Source organism: Pezoporus wallicus, unplaced genomic scaffold, assembly GCF_028554395.1.
Source record: "Pezoporus wallicus isolate ANWC-B61680 ecotype Strahan unplaced genomic scaffold, APGP_CSIRO_Pwel_v1 contig_7545, whole genome shotgun sequence".
In the NCBI taxonomy this organism is placed as follows: Eukaryota; Metazoa; Chordata; class Aves; order Psittaciformes; family Psittacidae; genus Pezoporus; species Pezoporus wallicus.
The window spans coordinates 4,854,003-4,879,838 of NW_026642398.1; the positions used below are offsets into that span (position 1 = coordinate 4,854,003).

The 25,836-nt window shown below is 39.7% G+C and overlaps 1 protein-coding gene across 3 annotated transcripts in view; it reads left to right on the forward strand.

The window, feature by feature from the left end:
* Positions 1–207: 207 nt before the first annotated feature.
* The window catches only part of ZFAT (zinc finger and AT-hook domain containing), a 72,156-nt gene continuing 46,527 nt past the window's right edge, over positions 208–25,836 (forward strand). Inside the window, exons 1-4 of one of the 3 annotated variants that reach the window (XM_057429848.1) lie at positions 208–489; positions 11,382–11,552; positions 16,950–17,210; positions 23,230–23,403. In XM_057429848.1, the coding sequence (XP_057285831.1) occupies positions 471–489; positions 11,382–11,552; positions 16,950–17,210; positions 23,230–23,403 (625 nt within the window). In that variant the 5' untranslated portion in view covers positions 208–470. Of the gene's footprint in view, positions 557–10,846; positions 10,957–11,381; positions 11,553–16,949; positions 17,211–23,229; positions 23,404–25,836 lie in introns of those variants that run through there. The other 2 variants (XM_057429849.1, XM_057429850.1) reach the window with 2 other exon arrangements.

Here is a 25,836-nt window from a genome sequence, read left to right on the forward strand (position 1 = left end):
AGCGACCCTCGGGACCACCGCAGCCTGATGGGTGAGCGGGAGGACACCGCCCTTGTCCCCATGTGCCTACAGCCCCCATCCCGTGTATCCCTCAGGAATTACCTCAGGACACCCGGAAGCGCGAAACGCGCCTCTGACAGACACCGCGCGCGCACGATGCTGCCGCCGCTGCCGCCACCCCGCAGGCGCCGCACGCGCACGCCCCGCCCTCACGCTCGCCGTACGCCGCCGCGGCGGAAGAAGGCGCCGTGTCGGACGCGGCAGATTCGCCATAACCCGCCGTTCACCCAGCCGGGTCCCCGCCGCCGCACCGAGTCGCATAAGCCTTTATTCACCAAAGCGGGAGGCCCGCGGGACCCCGGCACGCTGCCGTGGACAGCGGGCTTTGTTTTTACGCTTCCCCTTTCCGCGCCTCTCGGCTCTGGGCCAGTTCCCCCCCCCCCGGGCGCCGCCGCTTCCCCGCCGCCGTCATGGAGGCTACGGCCGCAGGTGAGCGGGGCGGCTCGGGACCCGCGGAGCGCGCACGGATCCTCCTGCGGCGCGGCCTCCGCTGACAGTGAGGGACGGGGGGAGGGAAGTAGTTCCGGCGGCCGTCTGTCGTCACGCTGCATCCGCACGAAAAGTAGTTCCCTCACCCGCGGGTGGGTGTGCTCGCGAACCACAACCGTGTTCGTCGCTTCTGGGTTGCCCGGGGAGTGTAGAGCCGCCTTTACCCGCGGGGCCAAGCAGGGGGAAACCCCATAGCGCGGGCCGTGGGATCCGTGTGCGTGTGGGGCCGCGGTCAAGGGCTCCGAGTGGTGCCTGCGCGGTGCCGGGGAGCCCCGAGGTGCCCCCGCTCCTTGTGCTGTTGAGGAGGAGTCGGGGAGCACCTGGCAAGGAGCAGCTGCCGGCTGTTGTTTGAATTGGAGTAAGGCACGTTTGGGTTTAAAACACTCGTGGTTTCCTTTAGCAGCTTGTGTAGCTTTAGCTCGGTTTATCTGCAGAAGGGAGACAGCGAGTTAAAGTCAGGCGTTTCCATTGCGTTGTTATCGCAGTCCTTTATCTGCCTTGTATTGGCCTGACTCGCACAGGGATTACTGTGTAAGTAGAGCTACCTTGATAGCCACAGTAACGCTGTGTACGTGCTCTCTGCATTTCACAGTCACTACCTGTTCGTTGAAGTACAGGTTTGTGAAGTGCTGTTGCAATGATTCAACTCACCGTGTATGTTCAAATGTAGCTTTTGGTCCTGGCTCCCTGAGATGACATTTTAATATTCAGAATTTTAAGTTTTATTTAGGGCTACCCTATCGAGTATTTGCAATTAGTTTACAACTCAAACAGGGTTTTGTGCCAAAGCAAATGGCACTATCGGAATAACTTCTATGTGAAGAGAATGTCTAACAGGTGCTGTGTTATTTAAGTACTATTATAAAAGCATTCCAGGACTGTTTTATATTCCCTGATGTAACTTTAAATGAGAATTTAATTCTCTTGCTGCTATCGCTACTAATAAGTTTGTATTAATTCAGTTTATCGTAATGAAAAGTGTTCTGAGGGTCATTGAATCCGGCACTGTCGTGAGTATCCAGTATATTTGGGCCTGCAACTACTGACCTGTATTCAACTTCAAATGCATTTCTCTTATGTGTGCTTCCAAAATCAGGTTTGAAGTGTTTCGACCAGGGTATGATGGAATCATAGATTGGTCAGGGTTGGAAAGGACCTTAAGATCATCCAGTTCCAACCCCCTTGCCATGGACAGGGGCACCTCACACTAGACCATGTTGGTCAAGGCTCTTCCTAGCCTGGCCTTGAACACTGACAGGGATGGGGCACTTACCACTTCTTTGGGCAACCTGTTCCAGTGCATCACCACCCTTGCAGTAAAGAACTTCTTCCTTATATCTAACCTGAGAGTCTCCTGTTTAAGTTTGATCCCATTACCCCTTGTATCCAGAAGTCGGTGGCTGATCATGCAGTACGCGCTTATTCTGCGTGAGGTTCTGAGTATTTTCAGCGCCTCTGGTAGTGCGGTTGAGAGTATGAATAGTGTACGAGTGTATTTTAGTGGTAGCTTCAACAATGGTGCATTTAGCCACATGAGGGCGATCTTAGAACATCAGAAAAGACAACATCTCTGCACGTCTATTACGGCTTTTTTAATTATGGAAAAGCTCCCTTGTTTATATGTTTGATAAACTGGTTATTCTAAACTGCCGCAAATGACTTAATTTTTTAGTTATTAGAGTGTAGTTTTTAATCCGGTTCTGAATTTTGTATATTCTAGCCAATGTAAAGTTAAGTGTCCTCTTTTGAAGAACTTCATGTAACTCTTCCCAGTAGCATTTGTAAAGCTAAAAGAAAAACAGTACATATGCTTTTATTTGCCTTCATTAGTTAAGCTTCGGTAGGTTTAAAAGCAAGTTTCTTTTGACAAATCTAGTAGCAGACTAGTTAAATAAAATACGTTTGGTTGTAGTAAGAGCGTGAGGACACAAATCGGATAAGAGCCTTGCGCCCTTTTCCTGTTGGGGTGGCTGTTTGCTCATGTGGCAGGGGGCGAGTTCTGGTTTCTGGTCATATCTTAGACAAGTCTGAAGCCAGTCGATGTAACCTGGATGCTCAGTCTTCCAGTAACTGAAATTAACGCTCTAAAATTGGTTTACCAGAAGGCAGAACTCTAGCTTGTTACTAGTCTGTTTGTCTACCTCTGTATTGGAGATAATGATGCCTTTATGTCAAATACTTGGAGATTTTCAGAGGTACTGTGTGATGTTGGTGAAATATTAGTGTTTGAATGTTGGAGTGGCTGACCTACGGTAAAGTATGCACTATGTAATGCTTCTACTGCAACTTAAGGCTGTGTGGAGACCTCACAGCATCCTTCCAGTATCTGAAGGGGGCCCACAGGGATGCTGGAGAGGGACTCTTCATCAGGGACTGTAGTGACAGGACAAGGAGAATGGGTTTAGACTTGAACAGAGGAAGTTTAGATTGGATATAAGGCAGAAGTTCTTTACTGTGAGGGTGGTGAGGCACTGGAATGGGTTGCCATGGATGTTGTGAATGCTCCATCCCTGACAGTGTTCAAGACCAGGTTGGATGAAGCCTTGGGTAACAGTGTCTAGTGTGAGGTGTCCCTGCCTATGGCAGGGGGTTGGAGGTGGATGATGTTAAGGTCCTTTCCAACCCTAGCTATTCTGTGATTCTTAAAAGTACCAATATGTGGATCTTAATTTTGTGGCATGCCTGATGTGTGTCTCTAGCAGTGCCTCCTGATGGATGTCCAAATAGGCAAGTGTAAGGACAGGACAAGCCCACACTGGTATTTGTCCAGAATACTCCAGGTCTTCTTGTGGGCTTCTAGAACCCCAACCAGAGTCTCTCCACTTCCTAGTTCTTGATGGACTTTTCTTCCAAGGATTTTTAACATCAAGCAGACCTTTACCCCCCTAACCTTTACCTGCAGAACTGTGTTCTTTCATGTTCTCTGCTTCTCCCAGTGCAGCAGCAGGAAGAGATCAGCTGAAAAGCAGTCAGAGATCAGCTAAAAATGCAGAGAGTGATTTTAGAGAGATAATTTGCTGTGGTCTCCATGACACACATGATTTCATAGTTCTTCATTTTATGCTTTGCCTTTTTTTGCAGAAAAATGCTAATTTATATAACTGTTTCTTGTATGGAATTGTACTCTGGTTTTCATTGTCCTTATTGTTGGACCTTTTAAGGATTTTAGTGGTAGTAATAGTAATTCAGTTTAGATGGAGTTGTTTTTTTTTTCAAGTTAGAGGAACAGTACCCACAGATGTAAGCCCAGTATGGACTTCTCTCCTGGCTTTTATAGACATTTGTGTTACAGGACCATTTGTTTTCTAGGACTGTTTATTACAACTGTAAGGTTTGGGGTTTGAGTAGTGCAGTTCTTAACTTTGTTTTGAGGCTCTTGTTAAAGTGTTTGCCAGAATTGTGAGATCTTGCATAGGAAACCTCTCCAAACCCATAGAGAGCACAGCAAATTGAAAAAGCCCCTTTTGCTGTGGGTTCCTCTTCTTTGAAGGGTCTTTTCTCATACACAGGTTACTTCTTACTGCAGGGGCTCTTGGGAAGGACTGTTACTATTGAGGTGCTTTAAAAATTGCAGCGTTTTATTTTCAAGCTGATAAAATTTTCCATATTGGCCTGCCTTACCGTGGTTTTACATTAAATTTGCAATCTCTGTATGTGTCCTCTTGTGACAAAACTCTATAAAGATGTTTTCTTCACTAAAATTTTCTTTCACTGCTATTTAGCTGTGTGATAAGGTTGTGTTTTCTTTTTTTTCTTCTGCCTTCTAAAACCCTCTTTGATGATTAGCATCAGATCTGATGCTTTTAAATGCTGCTTTCAAGGACTTAAGTCTTCTTGGAACCCTTTTAGTCCTTTTTGTGGTTTGTTTTTGTTTTGTTAAAGATTCTTTTTATCTTTATATAGTTCACATTGTTGAAGTTAAACGCAAACATTTTGCTCTTTATCACTTTTAGAGCATTTCGAGTAGCTCTTTAATCATGGTTACAGGGTAGCTCTCAAGTACTGTCACTTTGAGTGGGGTCCTGTGTTTTCTTTAGATAAAGAGCTGTTTCTCCGTACCTGGTTTCCCTGACTGCTTGCTGGGAGACTACCCATTAGTGATGTCTAAACATTTAATCATGGCATCCTGCCCTGACCTGACATTTAACCAATAAATGAAGCCTACAACAGATTGTTTTTATATGTCATTGTAACTTCTTTTATCCCCTTCAGTGAGTCACAGTCATTCTTACCCTTGTGGCCAGGCTCATGTAGTCCTAACGCTGCATTTCTGTGCAATGTGAGTATTTCATTCCTCAGGGAGTCTGTTATTTGTTAAAATAGCCTGGTAATCAGATTTGACCCTAAATTGCTTCTAACAGATGGCATTGCTTCATAAACAGTACTTTCTGTCCTCAACATTTTAAGGTGGCCATGTCCCACGGGCATCACAACAATATATTTCAGCAGCTTGTTTGAGTGTGTCTTGTCAGTAATCATAGAATCATAGAATGGTTTGGGTCTGAAAGGACCTAATGATCATCCAGTTCCAACCCCTGCCATGGGCAGATATGCCTCTCACTAGACCATGTCACCCAAGTCTCTGTCCAGCCTGGCCTGGAACACTGCCAGGGATGGAGCATTCACAGCTTCCTTCGGCAATTTATTCCAGTGCCTCACCACCTTGTCTACAGGATACCTTATCTCGGGCTTCTTGTGTTATCGCAGTAGTATGTACATTTGTCCTTTTACAAGCAATTGTAAAGAAATGGTAAACAGATTTTGTTCCAACTGTTCTTTGTTGTTTCCCATTAAAATTTTATTAACTTCTATGTCATCATTTGAAAACAGTCTTCATGGTTTTACCACTGCAAGGTGAATCACTTCGATCTTTGTGGTCACCTGTCCTTCAGACTGTAATTTAAAAGTATTTTCATAATCTCTTAAATTTGGCTAAAGCCTGATGCTCCTCTCTATGTTGTTCTCAACTTGTACTGTTCCCTTTGGTGTGTACAGCACTATCACATTGGTTCTGCTCGCAACAGCACCATTATGCATTCATGTCCCAAGTGCTTCCCCCCCCCCCCCTTTTGTTCTCTCTGTCCTGGTATATTTGTACTGCTTAGATTTTTAAATGCAGCTTATTTCTTAATCAGAAGCATTCACAAACTTCCGTGGAATTTAGTCTTACACAGCTCTCTGTAATGTCCAAGAGCCTCTATAGGTGTAGTTTATCTGATAAACTAAGCTTATGGTTTTGTTAGAAGAAATGTTTAATGTGTATAGTTAGGTTTTCCATAAAGTCATATTAAGCAGTGTAGATCTTGGTACCATCTTCCAGTTTTTGCAGGAGTGCATCCTATAACAACACTGCCATAACTTGCTTCCTTCCTGTTAAAGAACATTTGTGGCAATTAACTAAAGAGAATTAAATTACCCTGATTATAGTCAGCAGGTAAAAGTGAGCGCAGATATGGCCAGGTGCTTCTTTGCTTTGACTGGACATTTTCTGTGTTGGGGGTTTGGTCTCAGCAGTTACTTTATGCTGGTGAATTAAAAATAGTTACTGTTCAGAGTGGTTCAAATTCAGGTGAAGGAAGCCCTAAAATAGGTTTCTCTTCTCTTGCCTGCTGCTTTTAGAGCAGTTAGTTTTGAATAGGGATTGTTGTGATGCTGCTGTTCTAGTAATAGCACATAGTGGCATGTTTGATATACTTTTTCCTTAATATTTACTGAAGAGAATGCTTTGAATTTGGAGATCTGCCATAATCGTGCATGTGAATTTCTGTATGAATCAAAATAGAGAAAACAGCAGGAGACAAGTATTGATTTATTTAATTTTTTACTCTATCAAATGAAGAGAAATGAAATTAGTTTATATTGACATCTTCATTAAAATAACTAAAATGCCATAAGGTCGAGGAAGAGGTTTAAGGAATAAATTCATGGCTAAATATAGCCTTCTGAGCCTCAAGTAGATGTAATCAAAACTTGATTCATTTAAAGATCCTTTTTTGTAAGATAGAAAAGTGCACCTGACAGTTACTTCCATTTTACTGAAATACTGAAGCAGTGCTCAATGCTCAAGGGCATTAAAACCACAGTCATACATTGCACAGGAATGAAAAAATGTTTCCTTGCTGTGTTTCCTGTGAAAATATTTATTTAAATCTGGACTAGTTTTTGCCATACAATGGTTCAAAGTACATATGTCATAGAATCATAGAATGGTTTGGATTGGAAAGGACCTTAACATCATCAAGTTCCAACCTCCTGCCAATGGCAGGGGCACCTCACGCTAGACCATGTCACCCAAGGTTCTGTACAACCTGGCCTTGAACATTGCCAGGGATAGAGCATTCACAACTTCCTTGGGCAACCCATTCCAGTGCCTCACCACCCTCACAGTAAAGAACTTCTTCCTTATATCCAGTCTGAACTTCACCTGTTGAAGTTTGAACCCGTTACCCCTTGTGTTATCACTACAGTCCCTAATGAAGAGTCCCTCTCCAGCATCCTTATAGGCCCCCTTCAGATACTGGAAGGCTGCTATGAGGTCTCCACGCAGCCTTCTCTTCTCCAGGCTGAACAGCCCCAACTTCCTCAGCCTGTCTTCATACGGGAGGTGCTCCAGTCCCCTGATCATCCTCGTGGCCCTTCTCTGAGCTTGTTCCAACAGTTCCATGTCCTTTTTATGTTGAGGACACCAGAACTGCACACAATACTCCAAGTGAGGTCTCCTGAGAGCAGAGGGGCAGGATCACCTCTTTCAACCTGCTGGTCATACTTGTTTAGACGAAGCACAGGATATGGTTGTCTTTCTGGGTGTAGGTGCATTTTTTGTGCTGTGAGTGCACAGTGTCAATAATACATTACCTGATTACCGTGAATAGTGTTAATTTCAGTGATTTTTCTAAAATATGTGCTTCTTTCTCCTCCTTTCTTTCCTCCCCAATCCAACTTTAAATCCAAACAGCATAGGTAATTTTTATACTTTGTGAAGGGGTCTGGAAATGAAGGAACCTGCTTCCTAGTCTGCAACTTTCTATTTGTTTTTTAGTAATCCATTTGTTGATTTCCCTTTGCTGTGTTCATGCTCTGTGTAAAGAAAAAAAGACTGAGAAATATGCTGGGATCTTTGGAAAAATGAAAACAAAATAACTTCACATAGTTTAACATTTCTCTTTTCCATGTAAGAAGAAAACCACTGGTGTTATTTGTTTCAGTGTACCTTTAGCACAGTTTACATGGGCAAAGTGAAGATAATGGATTAACACAAAGTGTGCTTAGTGAAGGGAATGTTCCCATTTGGGTTTGGCTGTAATTCCTGTTGTTTGTTTACCTGCACACTTGATTACTGTGCCTTTCTTTCTCTGCATATTTAATTACTGTCTAATTAATTGCTCTGTTGATTTCCCACATCATTAATTATTCATTAATTAATCATTGATTCTCTGCATAGCTAATTAACTTATTGCTTATTTGATTTTTACACTTAATTGACTATAATTCATTACTCTATTGCTGCACTACCTAATCAGCAACTGGTTAATCAATTACTGTTTGCTTACTCCTAATCTAGTTGTTTAGGCCTGTGATCAGCAGGGTTTATCCTCTGCTATCTGCCAGGTTGGACAGAGCCTTGGGCAATATGGTATAGTGGAAGTTGTCCCTGCCCATGGCAGAGGGGTTGGAACTGGATGATCCTAAGGTTCTTTCTAACCCAAACCATTCTATGATCTGACCTCCTTTTCCAGCCATTCTTCCTAAAATAATTTCTTTACTCAGGTTTTGTTTCCATCCCTCCTCTGAGCAAAGCATATGGATTTTCTGTATGTTCTCTTGATGCTTTCTGCACCTTCGCTAACAGTGAAGGTTTTGTTCCAGCTTTACTTCTTTTTGATGGGTTTGTGTAATCAGGCACTTTAAACAACCACAGACTTCTGGGAATTCTTGCAATATCTGAAGGGGTGCCAGAGAATGACTCTTTGTCAGGGACTGTAGCAATAGGACAAGGTATAATGGGTTTAAACTTAAGCAGGGGAAGTTCAGGTTAGATCTAAGGAAGAAATTCTTTACTGTAAGGGTGGTGAGGCACTGGAACAGGCTGCCCAGTGAAGTGTTAAATGCTCCATCCCTGGGGGTGTTCAGGGCCAGGTTTCACAGAGCCTTGGGCAACATGGTCTGGTGTGGAGTGCCCCTGCCCATGGCAGAGGGTTGGAACTAGATGATCTTAAGGTCCTTTCCAACCCTAGCTGTTCTATGATTCTGCCCAAGTCCTCAGTGGGAGGAGTAAGAAGGAAAGTGGTCTGTGAGTACTGATTACAGCTGTTCAAGGAGGGGACAGGAAACACAAAACATTGAGACTGAATTTTTAGGGAAAACAACCAGCAGATCAGGAAGCAGAAACGTTGGCAAATAAAACCTCAAACCAGAAGTGTCATCCAGATAATGGAATATCCATGTTCAGTGTTAGTTAAACCTTTAGGTAAATGCTTATAGGTTTTGTAGTGTGAATTTTAAATGTGCATTTGCATTTAGTGCGAACAGTTATCTACTGCATCAGAAACAGGCTTCATACACTTTTCTTACTCCTCTTAAATAAAAGAATGCTGACTAGAGCTGAACTAGTTCAAAGGAACTTTTCCATTGTAAACATACTGCAATCAAAATAGAAATGTGCGTGCTCAAGACAGCAGAATGCCTGACAAGGAACCCTACCGAGCTCCTAAGAACATGTCAAGTCTGTTATCGTTACAGAGCTGCCTGTGTGTGTAATACAGAGCGCTTCAAACAACAGGATCAGGTGTTTGTGTTGTTTCGCAGATTCGTCTTCAAAGAGATGAAGATACACCTTGCCTTCTGCGGTAATTGTATTATTTCAAAGATAAGGATGCTTTGGTTATAGGTGCAACTGTTAGGTTAGGTGTCTTGTTAGGTGCAAATAAATATAAGAGAGTTAGCTTTGCTGTTCTTAACATTTAGAATGCCTTAAAGATGGATTTTTCTGAGTGGGGTGGACCATATAATTGTGTCATGAAGGGAGGGAAGTGATGTTGAATAGGAGTTGTGATCTTTACTTGGGGCTGTTTTGAAAATAGATCCCAAAATACAGCTTTCCGATTCTCTTCCCCCCAGATTCACCCCCAAATTCACGAAATAGCACTTTAGTTTTCTACCTATCCGGCTAATCTGTGGTTTGGTTTGTAATTTAGATAGCATTTTTCTTTTCCAATTTGCTGTCCCTAATTTTCCTTAGGGTCACTGAGGGAGAGGAGCAGTTGAAACCAGTCTCTGGGTGAGGAGGTTAGGTCTGTTGCTAAAGAAGTGGGCTGTTAAAATTGGTTCCTGGCTATTGTTAGGTGTCATCAGACACTGAAAGGAGCCGCTAACTGCTGAAAAATCAAACCATTAAAACAAATGACAGCAGTTTTAGGAAGCAAACAAAGTCTCTGAATTAACTATTTTTAGCTGGGTTTTTCTGAGCTGTTGACTTTATATTAACCCTTCTTTATTGCTACCTACTTTCTGTGGCTTTCAAATCACATTTCTAGAACCTGTGAATTAAAAGAAAACCCCCCCAAAAAACCATGAAGTTTTGACTAAAAAGTTCTGTAAAGTTTCTGTTTAAAGCATCGACCAAGGAAAGTTTTCATGGAATTATTAATTTGCTGCTACTTTGAAGGTTTTTAGTTTGTTTGGGTTTTCTTTGAATCAATGGGAATTTTTTCCCAGAACTTGTTTGTCACAGCATAGGAAATACTAGATGATTAACGTTAATATTGCTTCTGAGGCTAATGCAATTTTAAGAGCAAAACTTTTTTTCCCCCTTCCTAAGTTTTCCTCTTATTCCTGCCCATTTTTCTCCGTGTAGATGGGTCAAGATGAGATCTGATATTGTTTTGCAAATACTGGGATAAAAGGAGAGAAAACTTTGTTTGTAGAACTCTTGAAATGAATGGCCAGAGGAAGAAAGGAAGACTGTGATTGCACAGCTGTGACTATGGTGTGATGCAACAGTTTGTGGTCTACAGCAGTGCAGATGTTTTAAGCTTCCTTCCCACCCTTTCTTTAGTGGCAGAGCCACATCTAAGGATAATGACCCCTGAAACCATGCACTTAACATTTGTAACTCACAGAGTACGCTCATGGTAACATGTGAAGGTAAAAATGATACATCAAAACATCCAGGTTTTATCAGATCTGTTTATTTTCTAACAAATGTTACAGTGAACAAAGTTTCCTTTTATGTTTTACAGTATTTAGTTCTTCCTTTTGTTTATAGCATTTACACAGTTATCAGAGAAATTAGACTTGCTTATATGAAGTAAGTAGAAAGGTGAAGTACATGTAGGAAAGAACAGTGAGGCCTGTGAACAGAAATAAGGGTTTGGAGCCCAATTGTATTTCAGAGCTGCTTTGTAAACAGTAATGTGTTTTGCATTTGTACTGATGTTATACACAACGAACCTGGATGAGGACTTGGTGTCTTACAGAATTTCACCCTGTATTTGAAAGAAATATGAAACTGTAATGTTGTCTGAGGCTGGAAGGGAAAAAGGGTTTTTCTGTCCTGCTTCCTGTTGAACCTTGTTAGAAAATATCCAAGATTTAAGCCAGAAGAACTGTCCTCCCTGTGAGGATGTGCATAGGAGTTTAACCATTTCTTAACTGAATTAATTGGGGATTTATTATGAATGTCTTCGTTTAACAGTGCAACATTCTTTGTTTCAGCTCATTACTGTCTGTGGAGTGTGTTAACTGATGGTTACTGTGTTAGCTGAACCAAAACCTCAACAACTACGGGTAATATAAACAAGTGATTAACTGCTCATTTTAAACTTGTTTTTCAGGGATCAATTCCATCTTCATGTGTAAGCTTTGTAACTTATTTTCACCAAATCAATCTGAACTGCTGTCTCATGTCTCCGAGAAGCATACAGAAGAAGGTACCAGTGTGGATGACATCATTATTCCTCTCCAACCACTAACAGTACCCACAAACATCAACAAAGATGGAGAAGGTATGTTGATACATTGAGAGGAATGTAATTTTTAAAGTCATTCAGTTTTTTAATAAAACAACTGCCACCCTTAGTTTTATTCTATTCGAAATGGGTCAGAGGACAGATGTGATAGGGGATGATGACATTGGGCCATTAATTTTAAATGTCAGGTATGGCAAAGTCTACTTCCAACAGCTTTAATCTGAGCTGTGTAATAGCAGTGGAAAGCAACCAGGCCACCATGGATGGGGACGTGTTATGAGGCTTAGGAAGGGTGGTGTGCTTTTTGAGTGATCTAACTTGTTTGTTGTGATTCAAATAATACTTCTATTCCAAAAAAGAGTGATATGATTTGTAATTTATAACTGTGCTTTGACATTGGCGCTGGTGAGTAAAGCAATCTGGTAGTCAAAGGTCAAATTAGTTACACAGAACAGTTTTACTCTGCAGTGGAAGAAACTGCATTAATTCCGTTTTTAACTGATTTTAATTGCAATCCCTTGTAATATTAGAAATAGTTTGAAAATGAATCGGAATTTGTGATTATATCTTCTTTTAGGCCCTTGCTGAGCAATGGATTTATCTTGCTGGCAAACCTCTTCCTTAATAAAACTACTATGATATTCTAATCATTATGTTTTCTGGATTTTAAAAACTGTGGGCTCATGAATATAACCCACTCTAATACTTAATAGATTTTTTTTTTATCATTAACATAAGCATGTGATATTTCTTCATTTATTTGCCAGCATTAATTCAGCAGTTATATTAACTTCCTCAACATAAGAAGATATTTCTAATAATAGTCATATAGTATTCAACTATAGCTGCTATCTCTTCAGATGGTTGGTGAGGAAAAACTGCAGCCGATTACTCTTTTATACAATGCCTAAAAATTAGCAGTGCATCAGAAGACGATGAATAGATATCAGATCTGCATCAAGTTTCAAAATACCATTCTGATTTTATTTTAATTGTACAGAATGAATTTTCCAGACATGCAACATGCATCTTCCTTTCTGAAATCTTTGTTTCCTGTTATCCCTCCACTAAATCGTGTTTCTGAGTACAGCAAGACTAGTACTTTGTAGCTTATTCTCACTCCTTTTAGTAGAAAGGCTTTTCTGTAAAGGTCTATCTGCATTCGTGTCAGGGGCTATCTGCGCTTTCTGTATGGTAAGTTGTTACATTTATGTACATTTATGAGAATAGTATGTAATTCCTGTTGTGATATGAAGCAGCAGAAATTAGACATATGCAGCTGTTAAGAACTTTGCAAATATAATTATGTAAAGTACAACATTCATCTGTTAAGCTACACATTCATAAATTACCTTTTCCATTATTCTTGGTGAATACTTTTCATCATCTTATATGATCATATGGTGCCACCTTTTTCAGATTACGTAGCCCAACTCTGTGCCGTCTGCTATCAGTAAGAATGTCAAGGTAAATCACTTTCAGACAGTTTTCAACTTGTTTTCTAGAAATACATTTAATATCTCTTCTTTCCCATCACACGGATTGCTCAGAGAAGAGGGTAGTTTGCTCTGAAGTGCTGTTCAATTATTTCCTGTGTTCTGTTTAGAAAAATAAGGAATCTGGGGAGTTCTTCCAAGGCATTTTTTCCCTCCTGTTATGGAATCTGCAGTGATAAAACTTCTAAAATGTATATTATAAATTTTTTCTCAGTGGACCCTTTTTGTAGTAATTCAGTCTTGTCTCTAAAAGTAGAAGTGACTGATAAATGACAGTCTTAGAAACTCCCTTTTAGTACTCATTGACTGATAGGTGAACATCTTATCCTTTGAAAGCACAGTTTCTCTTCCAAATATTGGTAAACACTGTAGCTCCTCTAGAATTGGTATAAACAAGTGAACACTGAGTTGTTAATGGAGCTCTTTGTTATGCCTGAGTAATAAATTGATGATTTTATAAGTCCTGTGAACAAGTAGAATGTTAGGCAAGTAATATGTGGTTATTACTCTAATATTGTTTTATTGGCAGAGCTCTCTGCTGAATTTTATTTAGTCATGCCACTTTCCCATAGTTAGGTCATGATCTATTCAGATCGTTTGTTCTAACTGTTTTGATAGGGTGGTATTTGCATTTTGCTGTCAAGTAGAACCAAGGGTATTAGGCAGATGTTGCCATCATACAAATTATGCTTAGGTCGCATTGTGTCCAGCACTGGAGTGTGACATCTTTGGAAAATGACAGGTATTTACTTGTCAACTGCAGTCACTCATGCTCACTTGTGCTTAGGGGTTTTCTCTCGTAACTGTTCACAGTGATCTCTATCTTCTTCAAAGTGCTGGTCAGAACTCTGTTTTCTTTTGCTTAGTCAGATTGGTAATGATTTGAGGGACGACATTAGGGGCCCTAGCATCATCTATTCGTAATATTATTCCTTGATGGATCAGTAATTGTTTCAGGCTGTATCTGCATTATGGGATGCATGCTTTATTGATTATGAAACCTTGAAGACAGTTACAGTCATAGAAATCACCCCTCTCGGCTGATAATTGACAAAAGTACTTGCACTGGAGTCCAGTAGCACAGAAACGCAGAACACTGCGAGGGAGGGTTGCAAAACTTATATGAAAGGGTTGCTTTTTCTCCTGCTGTTCATGGCACTTGGAGCAACCTGGCAGGAACTGAGTGAGCTTTAATGTCCCTTCCAATCCAAACCATTTATGATTCTGTGATGCTGTATTTAAGCAGGCAGGTACTCAATCACTCCTATGACAAGACAGAATGCTTTCTTTTTCATTTGATATTAATTACATGATTAACTCAAAGCTGTGCTCTCTGTATGTGGTTATTTCTTTGCCTCATATATGTAAGGGAAATGTTGAACAGATCTTTAATAAGATGCTGCCACCACCTCCTGTTCTATTGCATCATCTTCCCTTAAGATTCTTTGAGGTCATTCATTTTTCCATATGCTCTAATTCAGCCAATTTAGTAAGGTCTCTTGGCACATATACTTGAAAATTATTTGGGGGTTGTATTTTATTTAATGTTCTCTCATGATTTTTCAGACTTTTACATTGTCAGTCTCCATTTATCAGGCAGAAGGTAGGCTATTGGCTTGATGAATACTCAATAAAAAAACTATATAGTTCTTAATCTTTATTCTTGATATACACTGGTGAAGGTTCCTGGTATAGGAGGAGAATAAATTTAAGTTTATTGTAGGAGGTACAATTTATGTGTGGCATAGACCAGTCTTTCTTAGCTTGAATAATCGCGGGATACTTTCAAGCTTTTAGAACTGCAACAGTTGCTTAATTACTGGGCATTTCTCTCTTGTAACCTGGAAGACATATTTCATATTTAGCCCATCTGTGAAAAGCAACAACAAAAAATGTGCCACCAAATCCAAACAAAAAAGCCCTCAAACCAACAGTAAAAGGATGAAATTCTGTGGAGAATAATTTTATTTTCCATTTTTGCACAAACCTCAAGATTTGGAAATATTTTGGTGTAGAAGAACAGCTTTAAGGGACTCCTTTGCTGTGACTGCCTTAAGCTGAAACATGCCAAAAATTTAAGTTTGCTTGTTTTACTTCTGAGCCTTACAAACAGAGTTCTTCACAAAACTTTTGTAAGTGCCTGTCTCTGATTTTAAAAGGTGATGGCTGACAGGAGTTTCACACCTCCTGTGTTTCACTCAGCACATATAATGCACGTTATGCTACAGGGTTTTTTGGCGATTACAACGACGGTATCAAGCTCTTTTTCTTTCTGAAAGCTGGAAGTCACTGCACATAAGTGAAAGCTCTTTAACTGGGATCTTGGTCACCCTGGGATCCAGAGACAATCCAGGCCTTATGTGGACTGAACCGCACTCTGAGGAGTAGTTTCTCTGTTTCTTCACTATAGAAGACAAATGTTAACTAATTTAAGAGCTCAACTGTCTAACGTGAGATAAAAAGAATGCTAAAATCCCGGAGGAAGCCTGACTGTCCTGTTTCTCCATACAACATCAGGCAAGCTCTTTTCACAGAATCAGAATCGTGTAGGTTGAAAAAGACCTTTAAGGTCATTGAGTCCAGCTGTTTACCCAGCACTGCCAAGTCCACCACTAAACCATGGCCTTCAATGCACAGTAATTTTCCTTCTAAATGCAGTAGATGTGATACTTCACCAGATGTCTGCTAAGACTTCAGAAAACCTATTTAAATGCTACCAGGCTTTGCTGTTTGAACAGACAGTTTCTTTCAGAAGAGGAAGATTAAAGTAAATAACCAAAACCTGTACAATAACAATCAGTTAATTCTTCAAGAAACACAGTATAAGGAAGTAAAAAACAAGCAAGCAACCCCCACGATTAACAAGAAAGAAACTGATAGAGACTGATTCTTGTCATTGTATTAAACTATTCAATAGAAGTAACCTAGAAATCTCCTAAGATAACTTGGTCACTATCTGGAAATTTCCCCCTTTCCCTCTGACTATCTGCTTTTGTTAGTTAAAAGTTTCCTTGGGATCTAGTTGATTTGGTCAGTGAAGTCAACAGTTACACCTGTGAGTGGGTGATAGCAAGGTGGCTTCTGAAGTAACAACAGCAGCAACGAGAGAAATCATCATCAGGAAATAGTGCAAAGTATTTTATGTTGCCATGCATTTCTATGTTCACTACATCTTATTGATGTTACCAGTATTTTCTCTACAGAAATATGGAAATCATACAATCAACTAGGTTGGAAAAGACCTTTAAGATCATCCCCAGGACTGCCAAGATGACCGTGAAACCATGTCACTGAGGGAAAAATGAGAAATTCTATTGTATTTATTAAGAATTTTGAATGACTTCAGATTTAATAACTTGAAATACTCACCAAGGAAACATTTTTTTGCATGACTCTGGAATTCGTTTGTTGCCAAAATTTTTTTTATTCCAAATTTTGACTAGGAAGTGTTAATAAAGAACCATAGGAAATATTGTTCAGTTTTCTTTTAAAAGGACAATGAGCTTTTGTTTTTTTAAACAAAGGTATACATTGACATGTGTTTTCTATGAATACATGTAATACTTGAGCCATTTCTTTGAGAGTGCTTTAAATTGAAAAGGCTTTTTGTTGAGTGTCAGAACAGAGCAGATCAACTTTGTGGAATATGCATGCTGATACAGTTATAGAACAACCCAAAAGAGTGCTTGCAGTGAAATTCCTGTAAAACTGACACTTTGATATCTGCCAATCTCAGTAACTCAAACTTTGCAGCTAGCAGAAATGCCAGCAAATACCACTGTTTTCAGATAAGTTTGTCTGAAGCTACTTTCTTTAAGCTTAATGGATAGAGGCTGTCAAACTTAATGTACTATTCCTGTTTTTCACAGATCAGATTGATATTGCCTGATAAGCCATGGAATTTAATTACAGTTTCTTTTTAAATCTCTTTTTCTAGAGCTTCTTGTAGCGAAGAGGAAAAGAGGGAGACCAAAAGGCTCTACTAAGAAGTTTTGTGTGGATGAAGATGTGGCAGAAAATAACCCTGTTCCAAGTGAAGAAACTCTGCCTGGGACAGAAGAAGGAACAGAACTGTCTGAAATCTCACCAGGAAGCTTAGAATGTAGGAAATGCAATCGGAAGTTCTCCAACACACGTCAGCTGAGGAAACATATCTGCATTATTGGTTTAAGTGAAGGAGAGGAAGAAGGAGATGGAGGTAAGAAAATATCCAACAAAAATGTCTGAAGCATGTTGTGAAATTGTGTTTCCATCTTGTGACCTGATTGGTAATGACTCGTAATCCCCATTGTTAATTTCAAATGGAATGGAATTGTCAGTTTTTTGAACACAAAAAGCACACTGAAGCAAAACTGAGAGTAAAGCCAGACAAGGTAGACATGTTTATTATACTAATGATTGTCTTAAACTTCCTGAAATGCTGCTTCCCCATAAGCAACTGTTCTGTCTCTCACAAAGGATTAGAGTTTTGCAATGAGAAGTAGTAAGGGCTGCATTGCTAACTATCACACATAGGTGAAGAAGGATGATCCCAGAGAGGTTTATCTATCTTGTGGCTTGGGAAACCTGACATTTCTTCACTGTGGCTGCTCCCAGCCAGGAAGTGGAGCTGCTTCAGCCTCCACCACTGGGATGGGATGGGTTTGAGGAGTTTGGCTGTATCTGGGTTGGGTCATTTCCCCAGCAGCTGCCTCTAAGCTTGCTTGTTTTGAGGCATAGACAACAGGTAGTCATTTTAACTGCCATCTCTCTCCCACACTGCAGCATGAGCTGTATCTCTGGTAGATATAAGAGAGGATGTTTGATGGATGGGGAATGTGATTTGGATGGAAGACAGATTACAGTAGTGGACAGATTCTTGGAGTGAACCACTCATTCCTGCTGAATTAGAGCCTGCACCATTCTTAAAGATAGCACGTTTGGCCTTAGTTTAACATGGTTTTGCCATCAGCTGGATTCTGATTTAAGTGATTTTTTTTATTTTTTTTTTCCTGCAAGTATCATGTCAATCTCTGCAGGAGAAGCAATTGCATGTGTTCATTTTGTATGGCCAGTTTTCTTTTTGTTTTTTTTTTCCCCAAGCTGTTCCCTTGCTACTGTGAAATACCAGCATCTTTTAGGGGATAAAAAAAATAGTGGTTTGTATGAAGCATAGTTTAAAAACATGCCAGTTAAGGATGTGTAGCTGTGCCTGCTAGATGTCCTACATCCAATTACTAATGCAGAGAGCAGTACCTTCAGTTAGTGGCACAAATAGAATCATGGGACAGATCTAGTTCGACAGGACTCTGAAAGCAGTGATTAATTCGGAGCTGACAGTAGCTTTACTCATCAACACTGACACGACCGTTCCTTAAACGTGTTAGAAGATGCAGGCACAGTGTTGTATTTCTTGCACAAGCAGGAGCAGCCATTTAAAATGCCTGTTGCTAGATAGAGGAGGTCAGTTTAATCATCTGCTGAATCAAAGTGCCAGCTGACTTCTTGGGGAGGGAGATGCAAAGTGAGGCAGTTTGTCTAAATAAATCTGTTTAGGACTAAGCAAAGACTCTTACTGCTTTGAGAGACTTGGCATAGCTATTCTAAGTTGCATATATTCTATTTGCTCATAAATCATCTTAAAAATCAGTTATGGGTTTTCCTTTATGATACAACAGGAATTGTACTATAGAGGTGGGTTGTTCTAGTTATAAGAGGCGTGCTTGTTTTGATACTCTAATCCACAGTGCTAACACTTAAGTAGTTTTTTTTTTTCCTGTAAGACAGCTAAATTACTGATGGGATGGTCCCATATTATGGAAAGGCAGTTTGAGCCCTTGTGGTCAAAACTGTAACTCTTTTTTCATTAAAACATGCTTTTGTCTCCCTATTAACCCTTTCCTAAAGCACACTATATAGTTCAGCGGGTTTTGGTGTATAGAGTTCAGGAAGAAAGCAGCTATTACTGAGAGTTAAGATGTTGTTTTTTTTTCTGGTCTGGTGATTTCATAGAGAGCTTTTGTTGATCAGGTTACACACACTATGAAATAGTTGGGTTTGAAGTAAAAGGTACCGGTAATGTGTGCAGCCCCAGCCTCTTATCAACAGATTGTTTCTGGAAGATGCTTGTTGCTCTCAGAAAGGGGGAGAATGGAGCCGCTGCCATCAACATGCATCAGATTAGTGAATAAATTCTAATGTTTAAATATCATAACTGGACTTGACCACTCCACAGAATAGTATCATAGAATGGTTGGGGTTGGAAGGGACCTTAAAGAATATTTCATTGTCTTATCTTGTGAGACCTCACTAGGAGTATTGTGTACAGTTCTGGTGTCCTCAACATAAAAAGGACATGGAGCTGTTGGAACAAGTCCAGAGGAGGGACACAGGGATGATCAGAGGATTGGAGCACCTCCCGTATGAAGACAGGCTGAGAAACTTGGGGCTGTTCAGCCTGGAGAAGAGAAGGCTGCGTGGAGACCTAGTAGAAGCCTTCCAGTATCTGAAGGTGGCCTGTAAGGATGCTGGGGAGGGACTCCTCATTAGGGACTGTAGTGATAGGGCAGCGGGTAACGGGTTCAAACTTAAACAGGAGAAGTTTAAATTGAATATAAGGAAGAAGTTCTTTACTGTAAGGGTGGTGAGGCACTGGAATGGGTTGCCCAGGGAAGCCGTGAATGCTCCATCCCTGGTGGTGTTCAAGGCCAGGATGGACAGAACCTTGGGTGACATGGTTTAGAGAGAGGTGTCCCTGCCCATGGCAGGGGGGTTGGAACTAGATGAACTTAAGGTCCTTTCTAACCCTAACTGTTCTATGATTCTATCTAGTTTTAACCCCAAATAGTGAGGAGACAATCAGGGTTTTTTTCATATAAAAAGTTTTGAGGATGTTTATACACAAACATATTCAACACTAGTTGAAGATGTATGATCAGCAAATTGGTTGTATTTTATCACTTGCCTGGTTTTGATCAACATCTGTGTGGGCTTTTCTGTGTTAAGGGACTTTGCATTGCACTCAATACCTTCCTCTCATCTTTGCAGATACTGAGTGCAGTATTCCTGTTACTTGCTGGATGTTCTCAGCTCAGACTGAGATGATGGAAGTTGAGATTCAGTCCTTTGTTTGAAGTACTCACCAGCTTTGGGTTTCTTCAAGTATTTTCACATGACCATCATCTTAATATATAGCACTTGGCACCTGTGCACAAGATTACTGTGCATATAAAATAGCAACACTTCAGTAAAGAAATACTGTTATATTGCAATTTTGTATGTTATTTTAAATAGCATTTGTGGTGTCATGTTTTGAAAGCAGAGAATCAATCAAATCTATTTATTGTAACATGTTTTTTTTCCAAAGCTTTTACCTTAGGTTGAACTGAAGGAATTAGCAAACTGATCTGCCTGATAGAGGCACATTAGGAAAGAAAACCAGCATGAAACATTTGTTAGCTTATTACTGTGGTAGTAGTTATGCATTAGTGTGGATCACTGACAGAATTGTTTGTCCTTTTCTTTCTTTTCTGTTCTTAGTAGAATTCCAATATTGAGAAGTTAATAGAGTTACAGCTTAACATGAAAAGCATGAAAAGGCAATATAATGGTTTTGTCATTTGTTTTCAACCACTTTATTTCCTCATTAAACTGACTCTTACTTTTTAATGATTAGAAAGGGATTTAAGAGTAGAGGGCTTGGGTTCTATTCATATGCCTACTAGAAATTTAATATGTGATCCCAAGCCAAATAGAGAATATTCTGTTGTCCTCATCGCAGCTTTCTTTTCAATCTATAGTATTGGATTTCTTTTATCTAAAACATACAAAAAATGACTTTAAGTCTTGTCCACAGGTATATCAAATCTTCTCCCCCTTCCTCCCCCCATACTATTACTAGCTGTCACTGTCCACTAAACAAAAAGCAGAGTAATTAGCCCGATTAATCTTTGTTGTTTAACAGTATGTGTTGCAGCCTGAGGGAAACACAATTTAATAAGCAGCTTTATGTTCTCTTTGTATTCTGATTCTTTATGAGACTTGTTTCTTCTGTTGATGGCCTGGTCCTGCTGTGAAATTCATTTTATTGTTGATAATAAGCTGACAGAGGCTGTTTCATGAAGGAAATGTGGAAAATTGTGTTTGTTTCCTCCCACCCCTGTTCATCACACCAAAAGAAAATGCTGCACAAGCAGTGCCTTTATATGTCTTTATATTCATATCTAAATACGTCTTTATATTCAAATATCCCTTTGAAGTGTTGCAGAGAAATGTCAGGTTTAGAATTATGTGGCTTCAACATCAATAATTTACAACATTATTAAGGAGTTAAATGGGGACATAATGAGCCCCTTTATAAAGCAGCAATATTTTCCAAAATCTTAGAAATTTATGGAGAAAAAGATAGTTGAGAAGAGGCATCTATCAAAGAAGTTATCTAATAAAATTGAGGAAACCATTACCACGGAAGAGCAGCGGGCTCTCAAGGCAGAGCGTAGTTTTCTGTAACCTAGAAACTGGAAGCTGGGGTAAAAACCTCAACTCCATAGAAAGTTGGTTGGCGGAGTGTGTTTGAATTCAGTTTGTGTGTGGTTGTTGCTCATTGTAGGTATTGTAAATATGAATTTCGGATTTACAGATTAGTATCAAGTCACTGTGAGTTGTCACTGCACATGTCTGCCTATGACTGCCTGACCTACACACCTTGTTTCCTTCTGGTTTTAGATCTAGTACAGAGCTTGCAGTTTATTCAGGTGGTAGTTACGTAGTCAGTCCTAACACTGAGAAGGCCACACGGGACAGATTTGTTTGAATCTCAGCTGAATATTTAGAAAGCATTACTGAAATTAAAACACAGCTGATTCCACGTAGCATCTCTTTCCCCTGCTCTTGCTATTCACATGTCATAAACAACTCTAGACATCCAGCTTTGCTGTTTCTGGGGTTTATTTTGTATATTGTTTCTCAGTGAAGCAGCTACAGCACAGTATGAATATACATTGAATAACTTATCCTGGAGATTGTGTCACCTGCTTTAGATTCAGGGGAGGGGAGGGAGGAAGTGAGGAGAGAAAGAAAAGAAACTCACTGGGTTCATTTATAACTTTCTTCCATCAATTTTTGCTTTCCATACTCATTACCTCTGGGACGTTTGCATAATGCCTTATTTTGCCAAGTTTGGTTTCTCTTGCCTGGATTTTCTACCACTTCATCTAATACAAAGAAATTTGTTGGTATAAACTTTCAGCCCTCTGTATTTATTCTTTATACAAATTCTTTATATATAAACATTTGCTTTAAGGAAGAATTAGCTTCAAGAAACAACTTATGATTATTCATTCTTATTTCAGATGAGTGTTTTAAATACAACTATTGCATTGCTTTCTAGTTAGTATGTCCAAATGTTATCCCATTTAAGAAGCTGAAGACATTCATGCCCCGTCCCTGGCAGTGTTCAAGCCCAGGCTGGATGGGTCTTTGAGTAACCTGGTTTAGTGGAAGGTGTTGCTGCCCACAGCATGGGGTTGGAACTGGGTGGTCTTTATGGTCCCTTCCATCCCAAACCATTCTGTGATCCTGTGATTTTGAATAGCAACAGGAATGATGTAACTCTTTGTTTTGAAGGCTTGCACTTCTACATGTCAGGAGTTAGGCTGAACAAAGAACTGTTTTGAACCTTAATTATTGCAACAACACTGAAAAAGAAAAGTATGTTTCTGGCTATTGGGTCACGGTAATAGTGGGGGAAAAAAGCATAATCAAAAGAGACTGTTGGATGACTTTCCATTAAATAAGATGGGTCATGAATCCAGTATTAGAACAAATAATTCTGAAGTCAGCAGGACAATTATATGTGGAAAGGGGAAAAATAATTTGTTCATTAATGGTGAAATCATAAGAAATTCTGCACAGTTTGTAGAATTTTTACAAAAAACCACAGTAACAACAAAATAATTTAGAAACACAAATGTTTCTGAGAGTCCAGTTTTGCAATTCTGGGTTGTTTGTCTTTATTTTGCCTATTTTCTCTGTTTGCATAAGTATCACACTTGTTTTCTTAAATTGAGGTGAAAGAAGTTCCCCTTTAGGGAACCATGCAGCACCTCTTGTTTCGGTAACATGTATTTCTTTGTACAATGGTATTAACTTCCTCCTAATTCTTTCTTGTAGTGTTAGTGACTGTGTTACCTGGATTTCTTTTGTACATAGTTACATTCTTTCTGATGTTTGCTCTTTAGGTAATGATTCTGACGTTGACCTTGACAGGAAGGAAGACGAGCGAGAGAAAACTCCAAAGAGGCCCAGAGCTCAGAAAACAGAGAAAACTCCATCAGTTAAGGAGACTGAGCAGGTTTCAGGAGCTAAAAATCCTATTATAAGTGTGGTTTTGACAGCCCATGAAGCTATTCCAGGTAATCAGAATTGTTATATAATCAAATGTAAGTTTTGTCTGTGCTGGCACTGTATAAAGTTAGTCATTGGTCTGTGACTGAACTGCTCAGGATGATTATTATGTGAAAGATATTTAGTGTTATTTGATTAGCTTGATGCAGAATCTCTGCATCTGACAGCTACAGCGTTTTGGAACTACCATCACACTTCTTCCCAGGTCCATCATTTGTCATGCCTATGTGTACTTATCTGCATTAACATCACTTACATAGTATGTGAATAGTTTTAAAGGAGAAAATGAATAAACAGTGATCAAAGAACAGGAAAGTATTTTTCTCCTGTAATATCTTTATTACAGCTCCCGATTTTGTGTGTATATTTATGCTAAATGTAAATTTTTAAGGAAAACAAAGTATATATCTACAGTATACTATTTGTAATGTTAATATTTCTGCATACAAAGAGTTTGACAAAGTGTGTGTATATATTTGAAAATCAAGTAAAGTTCCTATATCATGATTGAAGGATTCTTCATCCATAAGTTCCTATAGTGCCTTTTCATCGAAGAATTTTGGAATCATTTCAAACTATTTATTTTAACAGTAGACATGCATTTGCCACTTTAGATAAACCATTCACTCACCTGACTGGCAGAATCCCTTTCAAAAACTTCTGTGCATTGTTTTCAGCTTTGTAGCTTTATTGTTCTCTTTGTTATTACATTCCTGTTAACACATTATACATTATACATTTTGTTAACATATTCCTGAGTATGTGGTTTGCTTACAGCTCTCAAAACAACTGAAATATGTTATTTATTATATGCATGGAAACATCTGTCTTTGTGTCCAGTCCTGTAAAAGTCTTTTGAGGACGTCAGATAAGCATTCTGTCAATTAGAAACACAGAGAAGGCTTCAAGAATCAGTTGTATTTTATTCACAGTATAGAGGAGATATTCAGACTGTTTGTCTTCCTTCTTAAGTGAAAGATGCTTTTGGAAGTACATTAACATGTTGCTGTAATTCTGCTGTACGCTATTTAGGTTTGGGACACTACGTCATGTGTTCACTAGATTATGACTGAATTGATCTTTTAAAAATCCCTTCAAACACAACAGTTAGTTTGTAGCTTCCCAGAGCATTGATTTATTTTTTCTTTTCTTTATTTTTTTCCCCTGTGTTCCTTTAGTGTGATGTGTACTTGGAAGGCATATGAAAGGTAATAGATGTACAGCTTTAGAAATGTGAAAGCTTACATTAACTGTCAGACTAAACACATTCTGAATAAAAGTTGCAGGGTTTTTTCTGTGCAGGTGTTGAAAAACCATGACAGGCTTCAGAAGTGGGCCTGTGCAAACAGCATGCACTTCTACAAGGCCAATGCAAGGTCCTGCACCTGGGTTGGGCAAATCCCAAACACAAATAAGGGCTGGGTGGAGAAGAACTTGGGAGTGTTGATTGATGGGAAGTTCAACATGACCGTGAAGATGATCTGAGGGCTGGAGCACGTCTTCTATGAAGGCAGACTGAGAGTTTTGGTGGTGTTCAGCCTGGAGATGAAAAGGCTTCAAGGAAACCCTGTTGCAGCCTTCCAGTAACTAAAGGGGTCTGTAAGAGAGCTGGAGAAAGAATTTTTACATGGACATGCAGGGGTACGACAAGGGGTAATGGCTTGAAACTGAAAGAGGGGAGAGTTAGATTAGATAGGAGGAAAAAAAGTCTTCACTGTGGGGGTGGTGTGACACTGCAGTCTTTAAAGTATTACAGAAATCACATAAAACAATTTAAATGTTTGAAGTGGAATCTCTTCTGAATCAAACTAATTGAGTATTAATAACTAATTGGTTTTAGAAGCTTTGGCAATATCACAGAATTTAAACATAGGAAATAAAATTCATTTAAAAACCACAGAAGACTGAATGCTTGGCAGAGTTTGCTTGCTGGTTATTAAACATAGACTATGAACAAAAGTATTTGTCATTCAAAATAAAGTATTTTTAGATGCGCATATAATTGTAGTTATTCACGTTCATTCCTAATTGCAGTGCTTACGAAAAACTGCTGCGGTTAATCTGACACCAGCCATGCATGCTCATGAAGACAGTGTTCCCTCTCTTCAAGGTCTCTAGGTCCCTCCAAATACAGAATCAGAGAATGGTTTGTGTTGGAAGGAACATTAAAGCTCATCCAGTTCCAACCCCCGTGCCATGCGCTGAGACACCTTCCACTAGAGCAGGTTGCTCCAAGGTCCATCCTGCTGGTCACGCTCCTTTTGATGCAGCCCAGGATACAGTTGGCTTTCTAGGCTGTGAGCACACACTGAAGTTGGTTCATGCTCATTTTCTCATCGACCAACACCCAAGTCCTTCCTCTCAGGGTTGCTCTCAATTCCCTCTCTGCCTAACCTGTGGCTGTGCCTTGGGTTGCCTTGACCCAAGTGTAAGACTGTACT